Consider the following 19651-nt stretch of genomic DNA (forward strand, 5'->3'; position numbering starts at 1 on the left):
CTTGGGCGACAGAGAGAGACTCTGGCTCAAAAAAGAAAAGGAAAAAAGACCACATGCAAGTTACATATCTGCAAGAGAAAAAAAAAAAAACTTTCATTTCCATTTGTGCACTGCTAGTGGATAAAATAGGTAATGCATGCACATTGTACAAATTCAAGTGACCCAAGGATTTTTTTAAAGAAACAATTTTCTTGTAAAAACATTTGTTGCCAATTTACATTGAACTTATTTCAACATACCCAGTTGAAGGTGGGGCAAATGTGAATGAGAATATAAAATAAAGTAAAAGCAGCCAAGAGACGATGATTGTGGCTGTGCGATGCGTGTGCCAGGTTCATTGAACTATTTGCTCTACTTTCATATAAGCTTCAAATTTTTGATAAGAGAAAGTTTAAAAACAAAAACCAAAAAATAATCATATGCTCTGTCAATGTTCATTCAGGTTCCAGAAAATACAACTGTTTTTGTTTTAATACCAGGTCTCATTCTATTGATCAGGCTGGTCTCAAAATCGTGGGCTCAAGGGATCCTCCCACCACCACCTCCACCTCCTTAAGTGCTGGAATTACATGCATGAGCCATCTTCCCTGGCCCACCACTTATTTGAACAGAGACAACATAAAATTTTATTTTATTTTACTTTTGAGACAGAGTCTCGCTCTGTAGCCCAGGCTAGAGTGCAGTGGCGCGATCTCGGCTCACTGCAACCTCCACCTCCCAGGTCCCAGTTCAAGCAATTCTCCTGCCTCCACCTCCCAAGTAGCTGGGATTATAGGCACATGCCACCATGCCCAGCTAATTTTTGTATTTTTAGTAGAGATGGGGTTTCACTATGTTGGCCAGGCTGGCGTTGAACTCCTGACCTCATGATCCACCTGTCTCAGCTCCCAAAGTGCTGGGATTACAAACGTAAGCCATATAAAATATTATTAACTGGGTGTAATATTGTTAACTACTAGGGTGGATGCAGTGGCTCACACCTGGAATCCTAGCACTTTGGGAAACTGAGGCAGGTGACTCACAAGATCAGGAGTTTGAGCCCAGCCTGGCCAACATGGTAAAACCTTGTCTCTACTAAAAATATAAAAATTAGCTGGGCTTGGTGGTAGACACCTGTAATCCCAGCTACTCGGGAGGCTGAGGCAGGAGAATCGTTTGAATCTGGGAGGTGGAGGTTACAGTGAGCTAAGATTGTACCACTGCACTCCAGCCTGGGCGACAGGGCAAAACTCCATCTCGAAAAAAAAATTATATATATATATATATATATATATATATATATATGTGTGTGTGTGTGTGTGTGTGTACACATATACGTATATATGTATATATACATACATATATATCTTTTGTGTATAGATAGAGAGAGAGAGAGTTAACTACTAAAGAGTAAAGAGAACTCTAAGGTGTCATGGAGGTAGCAGCTACCTTGAAAAAAAATCAAAGCAAAAATCTTAGAAATCTAGAGAAAAGGTCCTCTAGAGCTGTAACTCAAAGCTCTAAGGAAGGAGCCGGCTGGTGCTGGTGAGGGATTTTAGAGCTGTAACTCAAAGCTCTAAGGAAGGAGCCGGCTGGTGCTGGTGAGGGGATTGGAGACCTTTAGGCTGGTTTTTCAAGTAGTGGAAAAACTGAGTCAGCTGCTGCAACCTAACGAACTGCTCCTGCTAGAGTGAAGTCCTGCATAAGTGATGCTCAGAGAAACAGCTGACGGGAGGGTGCCTACAATCTTGCCATTTCCCTCTAGTTCCCCCTATTGGCAAAGCCTAGCAGGGAAGCAAAGAAAAAGCAGAAGTGAGTTTTGCAGAGTCCCAGATATCATAGCTGAGTCTGGAAGGATGGTGCATCCTGATTGATCTTATTTAGAAATGGGCAGGTTCTGGCTCATGTGAATAGCTGCCTTGCCACTGCAATCTGCCCTAAACCTTTCCAGTAATGTTTACAAAATAATAATTAACAATAATGATACAGTCATGTGCCACATAGGGCATTTATTTGTGGCCTCATAAGATTACAATGAAATTGAAAAATTCCTATTGCCTAGTGACGTTATAACCATTCAAGCCATCATAACCTCTTTTTTTTTTTTTTTTTTTTTTTTTTGAGACGGAGTTTCACTCTTGTTACCCAGGCTGGAGTGCAATGGCGCGATCTCTACTCACCGCAACCTCCGCCTCCTGGGTTCAGGCAATTCTCCTGCCTCAGCCTCCTGAGTAGCTGGGATTACAGGCACACGCCACCATGCCCAGCTGATTTTTTGTATTTTTAGTAGAGACGGGGTTTCACCATGTTGACCAGGATGGTCTCGATCTCTTGACCTTGTGATCCACCTGCCTCGGCCTCCCAATCCTCGGCTGGGATTACAGGCTTGAGCTACTGCGCCCGGCCCATCGTAACCTCTTAGTTCCAGACATTACCCATGTGTTTCTGGTGATGCTGATGTAAGCAAACCTACTGGCTGCCAGTTGTATAAAAGTATAGCACATGCAATTAAGTACAATATATAATTGCTAATGATAATAAAAAAACTATGTTACTTTTTTTTTTTTTTTTTTTTTGAGATGGATTCTTGCTCTGTCACCCAGGCTGGAGTGCAGTGGCATGATCTTGGCTCATTGCAACCTCTGCCTCCCAGGTTCGAGAGATTCTCCTGCCTCAGCCTCCTCGGTAGCTGGGATTACAAGCATGCACCACCAGGCCTGGCTAATATTTGTATTTTTAGTAGAGATAAGGTTTCACCATGCTGGCCAGGCTGGTCTCGAACTCCTGGCCTCAGGTGATTTGCCGACCTTGGCCTTCCAAAGTGCTGGGATTACAGGCATGAGCCAACGTACCTGGCCGTTACTGGTACTTTTTATCATTATTTTATTTATTTATTTATTTAGAGATGGAGTCTCACTCTGTCACCCAGCCTGGAGTGCAATGGCTCAATCTTGGCTCACTGCAACCTCCACCCCAGGTTCAAGCAATTCTCCTGTCTCAGCCTCCCAAGTAGCTGGGATTACCAGTGTCTGCCACCATACTCAGCTAATTTTTGTATTTTTAGTAGAAGCAAGGTTTCACCATGTTGGTCCGGCTGAAATCCAGCTCCTGACCTCAAGTGATCCACCCACCTTGGCCTCCCAAAGTGCTGGGATTACAGGCATGAGCCACCGTGCCTGGCTCTTTATCATTAGAGTGTACTCCTTCTACTCATTAAAAAAAAAAAAGAACTGTAAAACAATCTCAGGCAGGTCCTCTGGGATGTATCCACAAAAAGGCATTGTTATCACAGGATATGACAGCTCCATATATGTTAATGCCCTTGAAGACATTCCAGAGTGACAAGATGTGGAGGTGGAAGACAGTGATATTGATGACCCTCACCCTGTATAGACCAAAGATAATAAATGTGTTCGTTTCTTCATTTTTAACATAAAGTTTTAAAAAGTGAAAAAACAATTTTTCAAAATTAAAAATAGTCTAGTCGCCATGGTTCATGGGTCTGTAATTCCAACACTCTGGAGGTTGAGGCAGGAGGATTACTTTAAGTCCAGGAGTTGGAGACCAGCCTGGACAATATGGGGAAACCCTGTCTCTACAAAAAATACAAAAATTTGTCGGGCCTGGTAATATGTGCCCATAGTCCCAGCTACACAGGAGGCTGAGGTGGGAGAACCACTTGAGCCCAGGAGGCAAAGGTTGCAGTGAGCTGAGATCGCACCATTGCACTACAGCCTGGGTGGCAGAGTAAAACCGTGCTCAATAAAATAAATAGCAAAAAGCTTACAGAATATGGATATGAAGAAAGAAACATTTTTGTATAGCCATACAAGGTATTTGTTTTAAGCTAAGTGTTTTACAAAATGTCAAAAATTTTTTTAATGTAAAGATTTATAAAGTTAAAAAGTTACAGTAAACTAAGCTTAACTTACTACTGAAGAAAAAAAAAATTTTTTTAGAGATGGGGTTTCTCCATGTCCATCAGGTAGTTCTCGAACTCCTGAGCTCAGGCCTCCCAAAGTGCTGGGATTACAGGTGTGAGCCACCACACCCAGCCAGAAAAATATTTTAATTAAATTTAGTGGAGCCTATGTACAGTGTTCATAGTCTCCAGTAGTGTACAGTATAAAGTCCTAGGCCTTCACATTCACTCACCACCCACTCACTGAATCATTCAAAGCAACTTCCAGTCCTGCAAGCTCTATTTATAGTAAGTGCCCTATTCAGGTGTACTATTTTTTTTTTTTTTTTTTTTTTTTTTTTTTTGAGACAGAGTTTCCCTCTTGTTGCCCAGGCTGGAGTGCAATGGCACGATCTCGACTCACAGCAACCTCTACCTCCTGGGTTCAAGCAATTCTCCTGCCTCAGCCTCGCCAGTAGCTAGGATTATAGGTGTGCCACCACGCCCAAATAATGTTTGTATTTTTAGTAGAAACGGGGTTTCACCATGTTGGCCAGGCTGGTCTCGAACTCCTGACCTCAGGTGATCTACCCACCTCAGCCTCCCAAAGTGCTGGGATTACAGGTGTGAGCCACCACATGCAGCCTTATATCTTTTATACTGTATTTTTACTGTTTCTTTTCTATGTTTAGGTATACAAATATTTACCATTATGTTACAGTAGTATTCAGCACTAGTAACATGCTTAGGAGTAACAGGCTATGCCAGATAGTCAGGTGTCTGGTAGGCTATATGTACAATCTAAGTTTGTGTAAGTACACTCTATTATGTGGGCACAATGATGAAATTTCTTAATGACGCATTTCTCAGAAGGTATTCCCATCAGTAAGCAATGCATGGCTATACTTTAAAAAGGAGAATTTGATTGGCCGGGCGCGGTGGCTCAAGCCTGTAATCCCAGCACTTTGGGAGGCCGAGGCGGGTGGATCACGAGGTCGAGAGATCAAGACCATCCTGGTCAACATGGTGAAACCCTGTCTCTACTAAAAATACAAAAAATTAGCTGGGCATGGTGGCACGTGCCTGTAATCCCAGCTACTCAGGAGGCTGAGGCAGGAGAATTGCCTGAACCCAGGAGGCGGAGGTTGCGGTGAGCCGAGATCGCGCCATTGCACTCCAGCCTGGGTAACAAGAGCGAAACTCCGTCTCAAAAAAAAAAAAGGAGAATTTGGCTATCCTTTACAAGAGTAGGAAAAAAAATTTTCTGTCTTTTAAAGACTATGATATGTTGAAGAGCACTGCAGCATTAAAATGGAATTTAAAAGTGAACACAGGGATTAGAAAAAAACTGCAATTGATTTATAGTAATCTTTAAGGCTTAATTCTCTAAATGCTAACACACTTCACTATATCAGCAACACTGGGTGCCTCTGCAGAGGTGAAACTGATGGCTAAGGGCAAGGATGGGAGGAGTTTTTTTGTGTGTGAGTCTTGCTCTCACTCAGGCTGGAATGCAGTGGCACAATCACAGCTTATTGCATCCTTAAACTCCCAGGCTCAAGTGATCCTCCTGCCTCAGCCTACTGAGTAGCTTGGACTACATGCACATGCCCCATGACCGGCTTATTTTTCTTATTTTTCGTGGAGATGTGGGTCTGTCACTCAGGCTGGTCTCGAACTCCTGGGCTCAAGCGATCCTCCAGCCTTAACCTCCCAAAGTGCTGGGATTATATGAATGAACCACTGCACTCAGAGGAGTCTTTTCACTGTGTACCTTTTGTACCTTTTGGAATTTTGTACATGTGAATATCTTGGGAGCTCAAAAATTGATTACATTTTTGCAGATAAAAGTCATTGTCTTAGTTCAGGTTTCCCAGGAAACAAATAGGATTTGCTTTTAACAGGTACTAGTATGGAATGCTTTTGGGGATATCACTACGAGAAAATGGAGGAAGCAAGATTAAGCAGAAGTTGAATTTCAATGCAGTTAGATGAAGTCCATAGTAATCACACAAGAAATTCTGAAGCTGGAATGGCCTTTCAAAATGGTCTCAAATTAAGGCAAAAGGGCTAGGCACTATATCCTACATCCACCAGTCATTGGAGGTAGGCCCCCTGAAAAGGAGAGTAAACTTGGGCAATACAGCTTCCTTTTGCTAAGTAGAGATCCCTGAGTAATGATCAGTCAACACTTCCAGGAGCTAAATGAATTAAGTGCTCCAGCTTTGTGTGTGTGTGTGTGTGTGTGTGTGTGTGTGTGTGTGTGTGTGTGTGTGTGTGTGTTTTAAGACAGTCTCGCTCTGTCGCCCAGGCTGGACTAAAGTGGCACCATCTGGGCTCACTGCAAACTCCACCTCCTGACTTCAAGCAATTGTCCTGCCTCAACTTCCCCAAGTAGCTGGGACTACAAGCCCACACCACCACACCTGGCTAATTTTTATTTTAGTAGAGACAGGGTTTTACCATGTTGACCAGGCTGGTCTGGAACACCTTACCTCAGGTGATCTGCCCACCTCAGCCTCCCAAAGTTCTGGGATTACAGGTGTGAGCTACCACACCTGACCAAGTGCTCCAGTTTTATAAGGAATATGTGGACTCTGGACTGTGCACCACAGCATATACTATACCAGTGTTTCTTAAATTTCAGTATGCACTTGGGGGTCCCACCCTGTCTGATTCCGCAGGTCTGAGGTGGGGAAAAGAATGCATTTCTAACAAGTTCTAAATGATGCTGATGCTGATGATCTAAGGATCACACTTTGAGAACAGTTATACTATATATAACTAGGTTAAATCCAGCAATATTGAATAATTTTTTTTAAGAGATATGGTCTGGTTCTGTTTCCTGTTTGGTGAGCAGTGACACAATCATAGCATACTGCAGCCTTGAACTCATGGGCTCAAGTTCTCTGCCCACCTCAGCCTCTCAAGTAGCTTGGACCACAGCCATGCACCACACACTCAGCTAACTTTTTCATTTAATTTTTGTAGAAGCAGAGTCTTACCATGTTGCCCAGGCTCTTCTCAAACTCCTGCTCTGGTGGCTCACAGCTTGGCCTCCCAAAGCTTTAGGATTACAGGCATGAGCCACCATGTCCAGTTCAAAGTTGAATAATTTGTCAATGTTTATAGTTTATCATTTATAGATGGTAATACACAAAATTCCCTGGTTAGACTGGTGTTCATGAGCTCACCTTTGCCTTTTTTTTTCTTTTCTTTTTAATTATTATTTTTTAAGATGAATTTTCACCATGTTGGTCAGGTTGGTCTTTAACTCCTGACCTCAGGTAATCCGCTCGCCTTGGCCTCCAAAGTGCTTGGATTACAGGCGTGAGCCACCATGCCCAGCCATCACCTTTGCCTTTTTTATAACCTTAGTTCACTAGAAACTAGACTTTACTACCACACTTGCTTTATAAAACTGTTAGTAGTTTGACTTTGCATCTATTTTCTTCGATCTGTATGCCTCAATATACTTCTCTCCTCACTAAACAAAATATATAAATCAGTAAAAGGATTACTATTGTCTATGATGAGAACCATTTTTCTTCAACCTAATTCCACATTCATCAAAATCTGAATCAGTGACATGAAGGCTGAGGGGTATAGAGAGATAAGAAAATGATTTTCCTGTTAAAGAAGGAAGTTAACATTTATTGGATATTTATTATGTGCTAGGTAGTTTCTCATACATTATTGAACACTTCTTTCAGTCCCTTCACAGGGGCAAATCTTTTTTTTTTTTTTTTTTTGAGATGGAGTCTCGATGTGTCACCCAGGCTGAAGTGCCATGGCATGATCTCAGCTCACTGCAGCCTCTGCCTCTCGGGCTCTCCCAGGGTCAGGCAATTCTCCTGTGTCAGCTTCCGAGTAGCTGGGAATTACAGGCATGCACCACCATGCCCAGCTAATTTTGTATTTTTAGTAGAGACAGGGTTTCATCATGTTGACCAGGCTGGTCTCAAACTCCTGACCTCAGGTGATCCTCAGCGTCCCAAAGTGCTAGGATTACAGGCATGATCCACCACACCTAGCAAAGGGACAAGTCTTTCTCACTTCAGAAGACTTTATGCATACTTTCTTTGTTGTGGAACACTGCCCATGCCATCTAAACTACATTCCGTTTCTCTCTTAAAGCACCCTGTTCTTTTTCTTCAGCACACTTGCACTTATTATAATTCACATATGGTATTTGTATGTTTATTTCTTTAACACCTGACTCCTGCTGCAGAGGACCAGGAGGCCAAGGACAATGTCTATCTATATTGCTAATCACTAAATCCTCAGTACCTAGCACAGTGCCTGCAAACAGTAGGCACTCAGTGATTTGTTAAAGGAATGACCACAGGCTTATGCCTTAATAGACTGGCAATGCCATCCACTGAGGCCAGAAACACAGAGGAGCAGGAATTAACAATGGCTATTGCTTACTGAAGTAACTCCAAACTCTTCTACCTAGTTTTGAAGCTTCTATTATCTGGGCACATACCTCACTCTCATACTCTTCTTCTCTGCTTGAATTTAAATTACCTTTTTTTTTTTTTTTTTTGAGACGGAGTCTCCTTCTGTCCCCCAGGCTAGAGTACAGCAGTGCTATCTTGGCTCACTGCAGCCTCTGCCACCTGGATTCAAATGATTCTCCTGCCTCCAGAGTAGTTGGGACTACATGTGTGTGCCACCATGTCCAACTTATTTTTGTATTTTTAGTAGAGACGGGGGGTTTCACCATGTTAGCCAGGATGGTCTCAAACTCCTGATCTCAGGCAATCCACCCGCCTTGGCCTCCCAAAGTGCTGTGATTACAGGCGTGAGCCACGGTGCCCAGCCTAAATTACCTTTTTTTAAAGACTCACTTCCCGGCCGGGCGCGGTGGCTCAGGCCTGTAATCACAGCACTTTGGGAGGCTGAGGCGCGTGGATCACGAGGTTAAGACATGGAGACCATCCTGGCCAACACGGTGAAACCCCGTCTCTACTAAAAATACAAAAATTAGCTGGGCACAGTGGTCCGCGCCTATAGTCCCAGCTACTTGGGAGGCCGATGCAGGAGAATCGCTTGAACCAGGGAGGCAGAGATTGCAGTGAGCCAAAATCGCGCCACTGCCCTCCATCCAGCCTAGGTAACAGAGCGAGACTTCATCTCAAAAAGTGAATAAATAAATACACAAATAAATAAATTGTGGAAACACCGTGGAAGAAAAACGATCGCTGCAGAGCCTGTGTGCTCACACACATTCTTTAATTTTTACGACAGCTGGGGGAAGGCGATTCCACGTTAGAGCTTTTCCTCCTTTCTAGCTAGGAGTTACGCCCCCGAATTTTAACCTCATGAGTAAGCAAAATAAGCGCACCGAAGAGGCTAAGAAAAACCGCTCACAACAGTCTGGGCTCTGAGAGGTCTGCAAAATGTATTCGGCCTAAAGGGACATGAGTACGGGACTTGGGTTATGGACCCCCCGGCCCCCCCACCCCACATACCCAATCCCATGCATACCCGATGGTTTAAAGTCATTTCATTCCTGACTATCGGCTTCATCTATTAACTTCTTTTTTTTATTTTTACTTTTTAGACAGGTTATACTCTGTTCCCCAAGCTGGAGTGCAGTGGTGCGATCACGGCTTACTGCAGCCTCGACCTCCTGAGCTCAAGAGATCCTCCTGTCTCAGTCTTGCTTCAGGTCCGCGCCACCACGCCGGCCCCATTATCTTCGTGTTCTTAAAATTTGTAATACACGCCAGGCGCAGTGGTTCATGCCTGTAATCCCAGCACTTTGGGAGGCCAAGGCGGGCGGATCACCTGAGGTCAGGAGTTCGAGACCAGACTGGCCAACATGGGGAAACCCGGTCTCTATTAAAAATATAAAAATCAGCTGGGCGTGGGAGCACTTGCCTGCAGTCCCAGGACTCCGTCTCAAAAAAAAGAATTTGTAATACAAAGAACAATATGTAGCCATTTGATAGCTTAAGGTTTTTTGTCTTTTTTTTTTTTTTTTGAGACGGAGTCTCCCTGTGTCGCCCAGCTGGAGTGCAGTGGCGCGATCTCAGCTCCTTGCAACCTCCGCCTTCCGGGTTCAAGCGATTCTCCCGTCTCAGCCTGCCGAGGAGCTGGCGGCTTCTTTTCAGAGCGACAAGGACGTGCGGAACCTTGCCAGGGTCCGAGCTGAGAGGACGTCAGGGGAGGCAGTTCGCCGGCATAATGGCTGAGCTAGAGGGCTGCCTAACCTTGAAACCCAGCGCCCTTCTGATTCACACGTCCTAAGGCGAATAAATCCTCGCAGTCTGTGAAAACCCACTAGGAGAAACAAGACTAACAGTCTTCTCCTCCCCAAACAAGTCTCAAGAAGCGGGAAAATCAACGCCGCCAATGGGCGGGAAAGCCACAGCCGCCTGCCATGGCTTCACCTCATTAGCTAATTTTGCTGTCCTTCCCAGTGACCCGCCTCTCTGCTCGCGGGCGATATTTTCATTGGCTTTCGTGTGCCAGGCCTCCGATCTCATTGGTTTGCTTGTCTGTTCGTCAGGCTTGGGGGCCGGGAGAAAAGCGGAGGGCGCGTCAGTTTTGGGACTGGAGGCCCCGCCTCCGCGTGCCGTGCGCAAAAACAAACAGCCGTTAGGAAGGCGGTGCCGGAGGGGCGGGGTCTGACTAGAAGGAGGCGCGCGATTGGACAGCCGCCGGGGTTCGAAGTAGCAAAGCGAGCGAGTATTGGCCGCGGCGGCGCGAGGCGGGCACGGGGTATTGTCCGGCTCCGGCGGCGGTGGTCGGTGCTGCAAGAGCGGCGGCGGCGGCGCGGGTCGGCAGCGGAAGGGCGCGCGGCCGAGCGGAGGCAGAGTCGGCGCCGAGACCATGGTAAGAGCGGCTGGGTGGGCCGGAGGCGCGGGGCATGAGGCAGGGCCGGGAGAGCAGAGCGCGGAGGCCCCGGCATCGGCGCCGCTACCTGTGGAGTCGGGAGTTTGCGGGCGTTGGGGCTGCGTCCGGCCGAGCCCCTCGCCGCCCGCCGGGGGGCGCCATGCCGGGCTGCGGAGCCCCACACGGGTCCCCGGGTGAGAGCTGGGCCTGGCCGGATAGAGCGCGAAGTGTGTCCCGAGCCGGACAGGTCTGTCCCGACGCTGGTGACGCTGCACCGCCAGTCCGAGAGGAGGATGCCGCCAGAATCCGGCTTGAAAAATGTAGAAACAAGTGCTGGATCTTAATGTGATCGCTCCTCTGTACGAATGAGGTCAAACAGGCTGCCGCTGTACAAGTTAGGAGTCTTCGGCGATGTTTGGTTACGTAATCTCCCTGGTACTCAATTTGAGGGTTTCTGCGAAAGGGTGCTTGTATTTGTGGTCTTTTGAACTACAAAGAATGGTTTTATAGACCAGAACCACACGATTTGTTCTAGGTGATTGCATAGGTTTGAAATGAACGCCCTTTATCTTCCGCCTCCCTTGCAGTTTGTGCTTTTTATTATACAACAGTACTTTGCTTTGCCCTTGCTCTGGATTTTTCGTCTTAAAAGTGTCCACCTTTTAATTCTGAAATTCACATCTGGATGAAGTGTGGCTTTTGAAAAATGAAAGTGACTAGATCTTCAGCCCCATTTTAAAGTTGAGGGAAAGGAGAAAGTGCTAAAGGATAAGCTCCGAGTTGCATCAAAGATTGTGTAAAAATTAAGACTTATTATGGAATCTTATTTTTACCGGTATTCGTGCTTTAAGTCTTCTGTGGAAAGGTTACTTCAACGGGAGCTGCCTGCTTAAAAGTTAACCCCAGGCTGTCATTTCTCATACTGCAGGTAGCATTAGATGATTTGTCTTGTGCTTAATATGACAGCTATGATATTTACTAGACATAACACCTAACTATAAACAGATTGGCCAGTCGAGAGGACAAAATGTTTGGTTATTGTAAAATTCCCAAATCTCAGAGCTTGAATAGACCTTAGGGATAATTTCATCCAACATGTAATATATATAGTTCATTGTTACTGTGAAGTACTTTATAATACTTTAACAAACTGAGGTATTTGCTCAGATGATTTTCATGATTCTAGTTTTTAAGATGTTTTCAGTCTCTAGTGATAAGCTATATATTTTATATCCACTTACCAGTAGCTAAAAATATGTAAGCATTAACATAAGCTAAAAATGCAGGCGACATTGAGTTGTCGTTCTTGTTAGATTTTAAACCTGAGAGGAAGTAAGCGGGTGTCTAGTAAAACTAATATGAAAGTTTCTTAGTTTCCAGTTTGCAAGTTTATCCAAGTGAAATGAACTCCCTTTTCCTCCTCTCCTCTCCTCTCCTCTCTCTCTCTCTCTCTCTCTGTGTGTAATTTTTTTTTTTTTTTTAGCTAACAGCCTTAACTCAGGTTAATACGAAGTTAATTCTTGGAATAATAAATTTTATATCTTAATTGGTTTCTCAATCACCAGTTATATTAAAATGAATGTTCAAAGTAGGGAGGCTGTATAAACAGTTTGAGGGCATGTTGGAAAGAAAGTAATTATTCATTTATTGTACAATTTTATATTCAGATAACTTTGATACGATAAAAGTTTTTTTTTTTTTTTTTGTTAAGTATGAGAAATGTATCAGGAGTCTCTAAATGTTGGAAATAGTCATTTAATGTTTTGAGGCTTTTAAAACCTGATTGTATATCTACTTCCTTAAAAAGCAAATAGAACAGCAAATATGATATATCTGAAACAGTGAGGATAAAATTGCTTAAGCAGAGTAGTTACTACATGACCTGGGGAGTTTTGCAGTTGTTGGCTTTTCGTTAATAACTAGTTCTTATTTTTTCCAATCCAGTCATAAGAAGACAGTGATTCTAATTTTAGATGCCAGTTGAAAGATTTTTAAGTGTTATAAGTTAGGGCAAATAGAGATCAAAAGGGTTTTTTAATTTGAGAATTAAGTAATGCTATCTTATTAATGCAGCTGACCTGAGAAATCCAAAAGTTACACGGTATCTTTTTCTTATATAACAACATAGTCAAAAATTATTAAAATATAGGAGGCATTCTAGTAGAAATTGAGAGTTCTTCTGGTACACTTAAATCAGTCTCTTGCTGAATTGCCTAATGTCAAAGAGTGAATATGAATTAATTCTTAGATTTTAATTTTTCCTGTTTCTAATACCTGCCAAGATTTTACTGTTTTTCTTCCATATTATCTTGGGTGACATGCACTTAATCCACTTAGACATGCAATTAGAGGAAGTATACTGTTTTAATTTTTAGCTTTAAAAATTTTTTAAGGATTCTCTGCACATCTCCTTGGGAAAAAAAAGAAAGGAAAAAAACGTTTTAAGGAAAGGGTTAGTTACAAAGGGGATATGCCATTTCAAAGCTTACCATCTATTTTGAAAGTATAGCCCTTCAAACAGCCAGTCTTATAGACTGATTTCTTTAACAGTAAAGAAATAATCTGTTTAAATGGTAAAAGCAAAATACATGAGAGAAAATTAGTTTTATTCTTAAGTCAGACCATTAGTATTTCCTCCCTAGAGGCAAATAACATTTCTAATTTATTGTGTTACCTTCTAGAAATATATGTGTACACACATACCCTATGATGCCCCATATTAAAAGCTCATTACATTTGCACATACGTAGCCTTTTTCATACAGAAATAGGTTTTGTCTTTTCAAGTGTACAGTTCAGTGGCATTAGGTACATTCATAGTATGCAACCATCACTGCCATCTGTCTCTAGAACTTTTTCATCTTCCCAAATAGAAACTCTTCCCATTCAACAATAACTCAGCAAGGTGCGTTGGCCCAAGCCTGTAATTCCAGCACTTTGGGAAATCGAGGCAGATGGGTCACTTGAAGTCAGGAGTTCAAGACCAGCCTGGCCAACATGCTGAAACCCCATTTCTACTAGGGCACCCCGTTTCTAGCAGGGCACCAGCTACATAGGAGGCTGAGGCAGCTACCCTGGCAACCATAAATCTACTTTCTTACTATGAGCTTTACCACTTTTAGGACCTCATAAGTGGAATTATACAGTATTTGTCTTTTTTGTAACTGGCTTATTTTGCTTAGCATAATGTCTTCCAGGCTCATTCATATTGTAGCTTGTGTCAGAATTTCCTTTTTAAAGCTGAATACTTACTATTCCATTATATGTATATCATTTTGTTCATCCATCAATGGACACTCAGATTGTTTCCACCTTTTGGCCATTCTAAATAATGCTGCTGCAAATATGGGTGTACGAGTATTTGTTTGAATCCTTGCTTTCAATTTTTGAGTGTATACCTAGAAGTGGAATTGCTAGACCATTTGACAATTCTGTGTTTACTTTTTTGAGTTGTTTTTTTTTTCTTGGAACATGCTTTATTTTTCTGAGAGCCAAGTTCTAAATATTTCTGTGAAAGTAATATATGTTACATTGACATTTATAAGAATTGTGAAATATTTCATGTTTGCATAAAAGTTACACTGACTTGCAAGATTCTTCAATCTGGAAATTGATAAATATGTTCGTTTTTAGAAATCTCATATTTTTTGGCTGGGCTCAGTGGCTCATGCCTGTAATCCCAGCACTTTGGGAGGCAGAGGCAGAAAATCACTTGAGGTCAGGAGTTCAAGACCAGCTTGGCCAACACGGTGAAACCCCGTCTCTACTAAAAATACAAAAATTAGCCAGGTGTGGTGGCACACACCTGTAATCCCAGCTACTTGGGAAGCTGAGACAGGAGAATCGCTTGAGCCTGGCAGGCAGAGGTTGCAGTGAGCCAAGACCATGCCAGTGCATGCCAGCCTGGGCGACAGAGCTAGACTTCGTCTAAAAAAAAAAAAAAGAAATCTCTTATTTTAAATAAATGTTTAAGGTTTGACTTATTTAATAGAAATTATAAAAGGTGATAGAATCCCGTGTATATTTACAAATGAAGAAGGGGATCACCTAGATATTTTTAACTCCCTAAAGTAAAACTAGAAGAAATTTCTTTTGAAGTAGTATTTTCAACTCTTTTCATTGAAATTATTATTATTATTATTATTATTATTTATTTATTTATTTTGCATTTAGGCTGGAGGCAAAGCTGGAAAGGACAGTGGGAAGGCCAAGGCTAAGGCAGTTTCTCGCTCACAGAGAGCTGGGCTACAGGTAATGAATCCATGCTGTTGTTACATTATTATTTTCTTTACTGTTGTAATTTATAACCTATAAATGTTTTATCAGTCACAAAAATCTACTTGTATGACTACAGACTTTTTTTTTTTTTTTTTTTTTTGAGACGGGATTTCGTTCTTGTTACCCAGGCTGGAGTGCAATGGCACGATCTCGGCTCACCACAACCTCCGCCTCCTGGGTTCAAGCAATTCTCCTGCCTCAGCCTCCCAAGTAGCTGGGATTACCGGCACGCGCCACCATGCCCAGCTAATTTTTTGTATTTTTAGTAGAGATGGGGTTTCACCATGTTGGCCAGGATGATCTCAATCTCTTGACCTCATGATCTGCCAGCCTTGGCCTCCCAAAGTGCTGGGATTACAGATGTGAGCCACCACACCTGACCAACTACAGACTTTTAATAATGAGATTGCTTGGTCAATACCTAAGTCATAAAGTTGTAAATTGTATCATGTTGAAGTAAGCTGTGGTTTTTCTTTTGAAGATGTTTGTAATGATTAACTGTCAGGATGAGATACAATTTGAGGGTTCAGTGATGAACTATCTATTCATCCTCTGAATATTTCCCTTAATACCCTCAGTTTTAAACTGAGTAATATACTCAAAGCCACTAAATATATATATATATTTTTTTTTTCTGGAGACAGAGTTTTGCTCTTGTTACCCTGGCTGGAGTGCAATGGCGCGATCTCGGCTTACCGCAACCTCCGACTCCTGGGTTCAGGCAATTCTCCTGCCTCAGCCTCCTGAGTAGCTGGGATTACAGGCACACGCCACCATGCCCAGCTAATTTTTTGTATTTTTAGTAGAGACGGGGTTTCACCATGTTGACCAGGATTGTCTCGATCTCTCGACCTTGTGATCCACCCGCCTCGGCCTCCCAAAGTGCTGGGATTACAGGCTTGAGCCACCGCGCCCGGCCCCCCCACTAAATATTTTCAAACTTCGTATATTTGAATTATCGTATCTTTACCCCACAAGTCAAAATTTTCTAGGTGAGTTAGAATTACCTATAAGTGGCGCCGGGCACAGTGGCTCACACCTATAATCCCAGCAAGCACTTTGGAAGGCCGAGGGGGGCCAGATCACAAGGTCAAGAGTTCAAGAATAGCCTAGCCAACATGATGAAACCCCTGTCTCTACTAAAAATACAAAAATTAGCCATGCGTGGTGGCACACGCCTATAATCCCAGCTACTCAGGAGGCTGAGGCAGGAGAATTGCTTGAACCCAGGAGGTGGAGTTTGCAGTGAGCCAAGTTCACGCCACTATACTCCAGCCTGGCAACAAGAGGGATACTCCATCTTGGAAAAAAAAAAGAATTACCTATAAGAAACACTTCTATCTTGTTTTGTTGTTGTCATTGTTTGTTTGTTTTGAGACAGAGTCTGGCTTTGTTGTCCAGGCTGGAGTGCAGTGGCTTGATCTCGGCTCACTGCAGCCTCCACCTCACAGGTTCAAGCGATTTTCCTGCCTCAGCCTCCTGAGTAGCTGAGATTACAGGTGTGTGCCACCACGCCTGGTAATTTTTATATTTTTACTAGAGATGAGATTACAGACGTGAGCCACCGCACCTGGTTGAGAAACACTTTTAATCAGGAAACTTGGAAGGCCAAACTGTAAACTGTTAACCTCTTGGCAGTGGTAAGCCATTGAGAGTTTGAGCAAGAGTGCAACATGATCCAAATGATACTTAAAGAAGGGGGATGGGAACTTATGTTGATGGGCACATTATGTATTTTAGATCACCATACATATTCCCAAGTAGAATTTATTTTGAGGCCTGCTTAATTTGAAGTAGAAAATGGAAAACCAAGCAAGATTATTGCAGTGGCTTAGGAATAAAGTAATATACTTGAATGGGAAGGAGTAGAAAGCATGTGTGTGCAGAAAATACATGAAGAGGTATAAAGTTGAGAGGAAGTCAAAGGTTTCTCCAAGGCTTAGAACCTAAAGAACAGAGAAGTTTGTAGTAGGGTCAAGTTATGAGGTAAATTTAAATGGAGTCATTTTGAAGTTTACTAAAACATCTATATGAAAATGTCCAGAGGTTGGAAACATGAGTTCAGCTTTCTTTTTTTTCTTCTTCTTCTTCTTCTTTTTTTTTTTTTAAAGGCAGAGTCTCAGTCACCAGGCTGGAGTGCAGTGGCGCGATCTCAGCTCACTGCAGCCTTCACGTCCTGGGTTCAAGCAATTCCCTGCCTCAGCCTCCCAAGTAGCTGGGACTACAGACACATGCCACCACACCCAGCTAATTTTTTGTATTTTAGTAGAGACAGGATTTCACAATGTTGGCCAGGATGATCTTAATCCCCTGACCTCGTGATCTGCCTGCTTTGGCCTCCCAGAGTTTTGGGATTACAGGTGTGAGCCACTGTGCCCGGCGAGTTCAGCTTTCTAAGAGAAGTGATAGAATTAGGAATTTGAAATCATTTATGTAAAATTGATGGTTTATGTTACAGATGAGTTTCCCAACCTAAGAGTATGAGAAAGGAGCACAAGGACATTGGTGGACCCCTCAAAAACTTTGAGAAAGAAAAGGCTGAGGAGTAGTCAGAGTTGGTATGAGAACTCTGAATTCTAAGAAGAAATGTTTTTGAGGTCCTATTGTGTGCCGGACAACTTGATACTGGTTACTAAGGATGCAAAGGAAAAGAAGACATAAATGTTGCTCTTAAGAAGCTTTTGGTCACTTAAAGACAAAATATAAATCCAAAAAAAAAAATTGCTTGTTGTCTTAAGGAAGTAAAATGTCACTACTGACCCTCAGGGAAGTGTTTAACAGAAGCCAGGTTTGGGTTGGAGAAATGGGTGACAAGAAAGTAAGGGTTTCAGGATTTGTTTTTAAAATTCTGTCTTTGGAAAGAAGATATCTAGACTGTAACTGTAAGCAGTTTTCATAGATTATGAAGTTTTCAGTAAAGTCTGTAGAAGGAAAGAAACCAGTGAAAAGGACGTAATTGTAGCTGTTGAAATAATGGAGCAGTGAAGGGATGAGGGAGGCCTGTAAGAAAGGGCACAGACAGTTACTGCCTCACCTACAGCAGTGAATCACTTGAGGTTAGGAGTTCAAGGCTAGCCTGGCCAACATGGAGAAACACCGTCTCTACCAAAAATACAAAACAGCTGGGTGACATGGTGCGCACTCGTAATCCCACCTACTCAGGAGGCTAAGGCAGGAGAATCGCTTGAACCCAGGAGGCAGAGGTTGCAGTGACGCAAGATCACGCCACTGCACTCCAGCCTGGGTCGACAGAGTGAGACTCTGTCTCAATAAAATAATAATAATGATAATAATGAAGAAAGGGCACTTTGTTCTCTAGTGGAAAAAGAAAAATAAGTTATTTTTAAAAAAGCAGAAAGGGTACAAATGGGATTAGGATACTTTGAAATGAGAAAGTACCCTCTTTTTCAGAAAGTAGAAAGAATCACAATGAGAATAGTATTGATTTTTCTTAACTATCAGATCACCTCTTCAAACTGAAGAAAGAACAGTTAAGATCTGAGGAAGGTAGTAGAGGTTCAAAGTTGCATGTGGCTATTATGTGAAGAAATTAACTAGATAGGAATTTGATCAATGGGTCATGTTGAACGTACAGTTGATGACAGCACAGCATGGTTTTTCTTTATTTTAGAGTGATAGTCTCCATATTATGCAGAGGTTAAAGATTTGGGACTGATTACCAGAACATAGACACAGGCCCTGGGAACTGTTAATTGCTTTTTAGGTTTGGCTTCTGATATCTGTGATCAAGTTTTTTATTATTTCATGCTTACTCATATTGTTCAGCCTTTGATTACACTCAGTGCAATGTTAAGACTCTGCAGCGCTTCCCACTAAGACATCTCTCTTTTAGTTTCCTGTGGGCCGCATCCACAGACACTTGAAGACTCGCACCACAAGCCATGGAAGGGTGGGTGCCACTGCTGCCGTGTACAGTGCTGCGATTCTGGAGTACCTCACCGCTGAGGTTTGTATAGTAATGTCTTGTATATGGCAGTTCAGAAGATTCACTAGCCTAAGTGACAGAAACCTATGGAATATATTTGAGAAAAGACATATACGCTCATTGGGGTTTGTTTTGTTTGTTTATTTTGAGATGGAGCTTCACTCTTGTTGCCCAGGCCAGAGTACAGGCCAGTCTCAGCTCACTGCAACCTCTGCCTCCCCGGTTCAAGCAGTTCTCCCACCTCAGTGATTCTCCTGCCTTAGCTTCCTGAGGCTAAGTAGCTGGAAATACAGGTGTATACCACCATGCCCAGCTAATTTTTGTAATTATATTAGAGATGGCATTTCACCATGTTGGCCAGACTGGTCTCAAACTCCTGACCTCAGGTGATCCACCTGCCTTGGCCTCCCAGTGCCGAGAGGATTATGGGCTTGAGCCACCATGCCCAGCCTCGTTGGTTTTTTTTTCAATAGCAGTCTGAGATGAATCTTGTCAGCTATTACCCAATGCCAATGTAAAAGAACTTTGGTGTACTTGTTTTTAAAGCTAAGCAAGGGGCTGGGTGTGGTGATTCACACCTGTAATGCCAGCACTTTGGGAGGCTGACGTGGGTAGATTGCACACTTGGGTTCTGGAGTTTCAGACCAGGCTGAGTGACAGAGCAAGACCCTGTCTCAAAATAAAATTTTTTGAACGTTAAGC

General features: G+C 42.9%; 1 protein-coding gene across 5 annotated transcripts in view; it reads left to right on the forward strand.

The window, feature by feature from the left end:
* Positions 1–10642: 10642 nt before the first annotated feature.
* H2AZ2 (H2A.Z variant histone 2) overlaps positions 10643–19651 on the forward strand; it is a 46898-nt gene continuing 37889 nt past the window's right edge. For 3 of the 5 annotated variants that reach the window (XM_039462050.2, XM_039462049.2, XM_074379739.1), the window contains exons 1-3: positions 10643–10726; positions 14899–14976; positions 18857–18970. In XM_039462050.2, coding sequence (XP_039317984.1) covers positions 10724–10726; positions 14899–14976; positions 18857–18970 — 195 coding nt within the window. In that variant the 5' untranslated portion in view covers positions 10643–10723. The remainder of the gene's footprint in view (positions 10727–14898; positions 14977–18856; positions 18971–19651) is intronic. The other 2 variants (XM_074379738.1, XM_074379737.1) reach the window with 2 other exon arrangements.

The sequence above is a fragment of the Saimiri boliviensis genome, chromosome 10, assembly GCF_048565385.1.
Source record: "Saimiri boliviensis isolate mSaiBol1 chromosome 10, mSaiBol1.pri, whole genome shotgun sequence".
Classification (NCBI taxonomy): Eukaryota; Metazoa; Chordata; class Mammalia; order Primates; family Cebidae; genus Saimiri; species Saimiri boliviensis.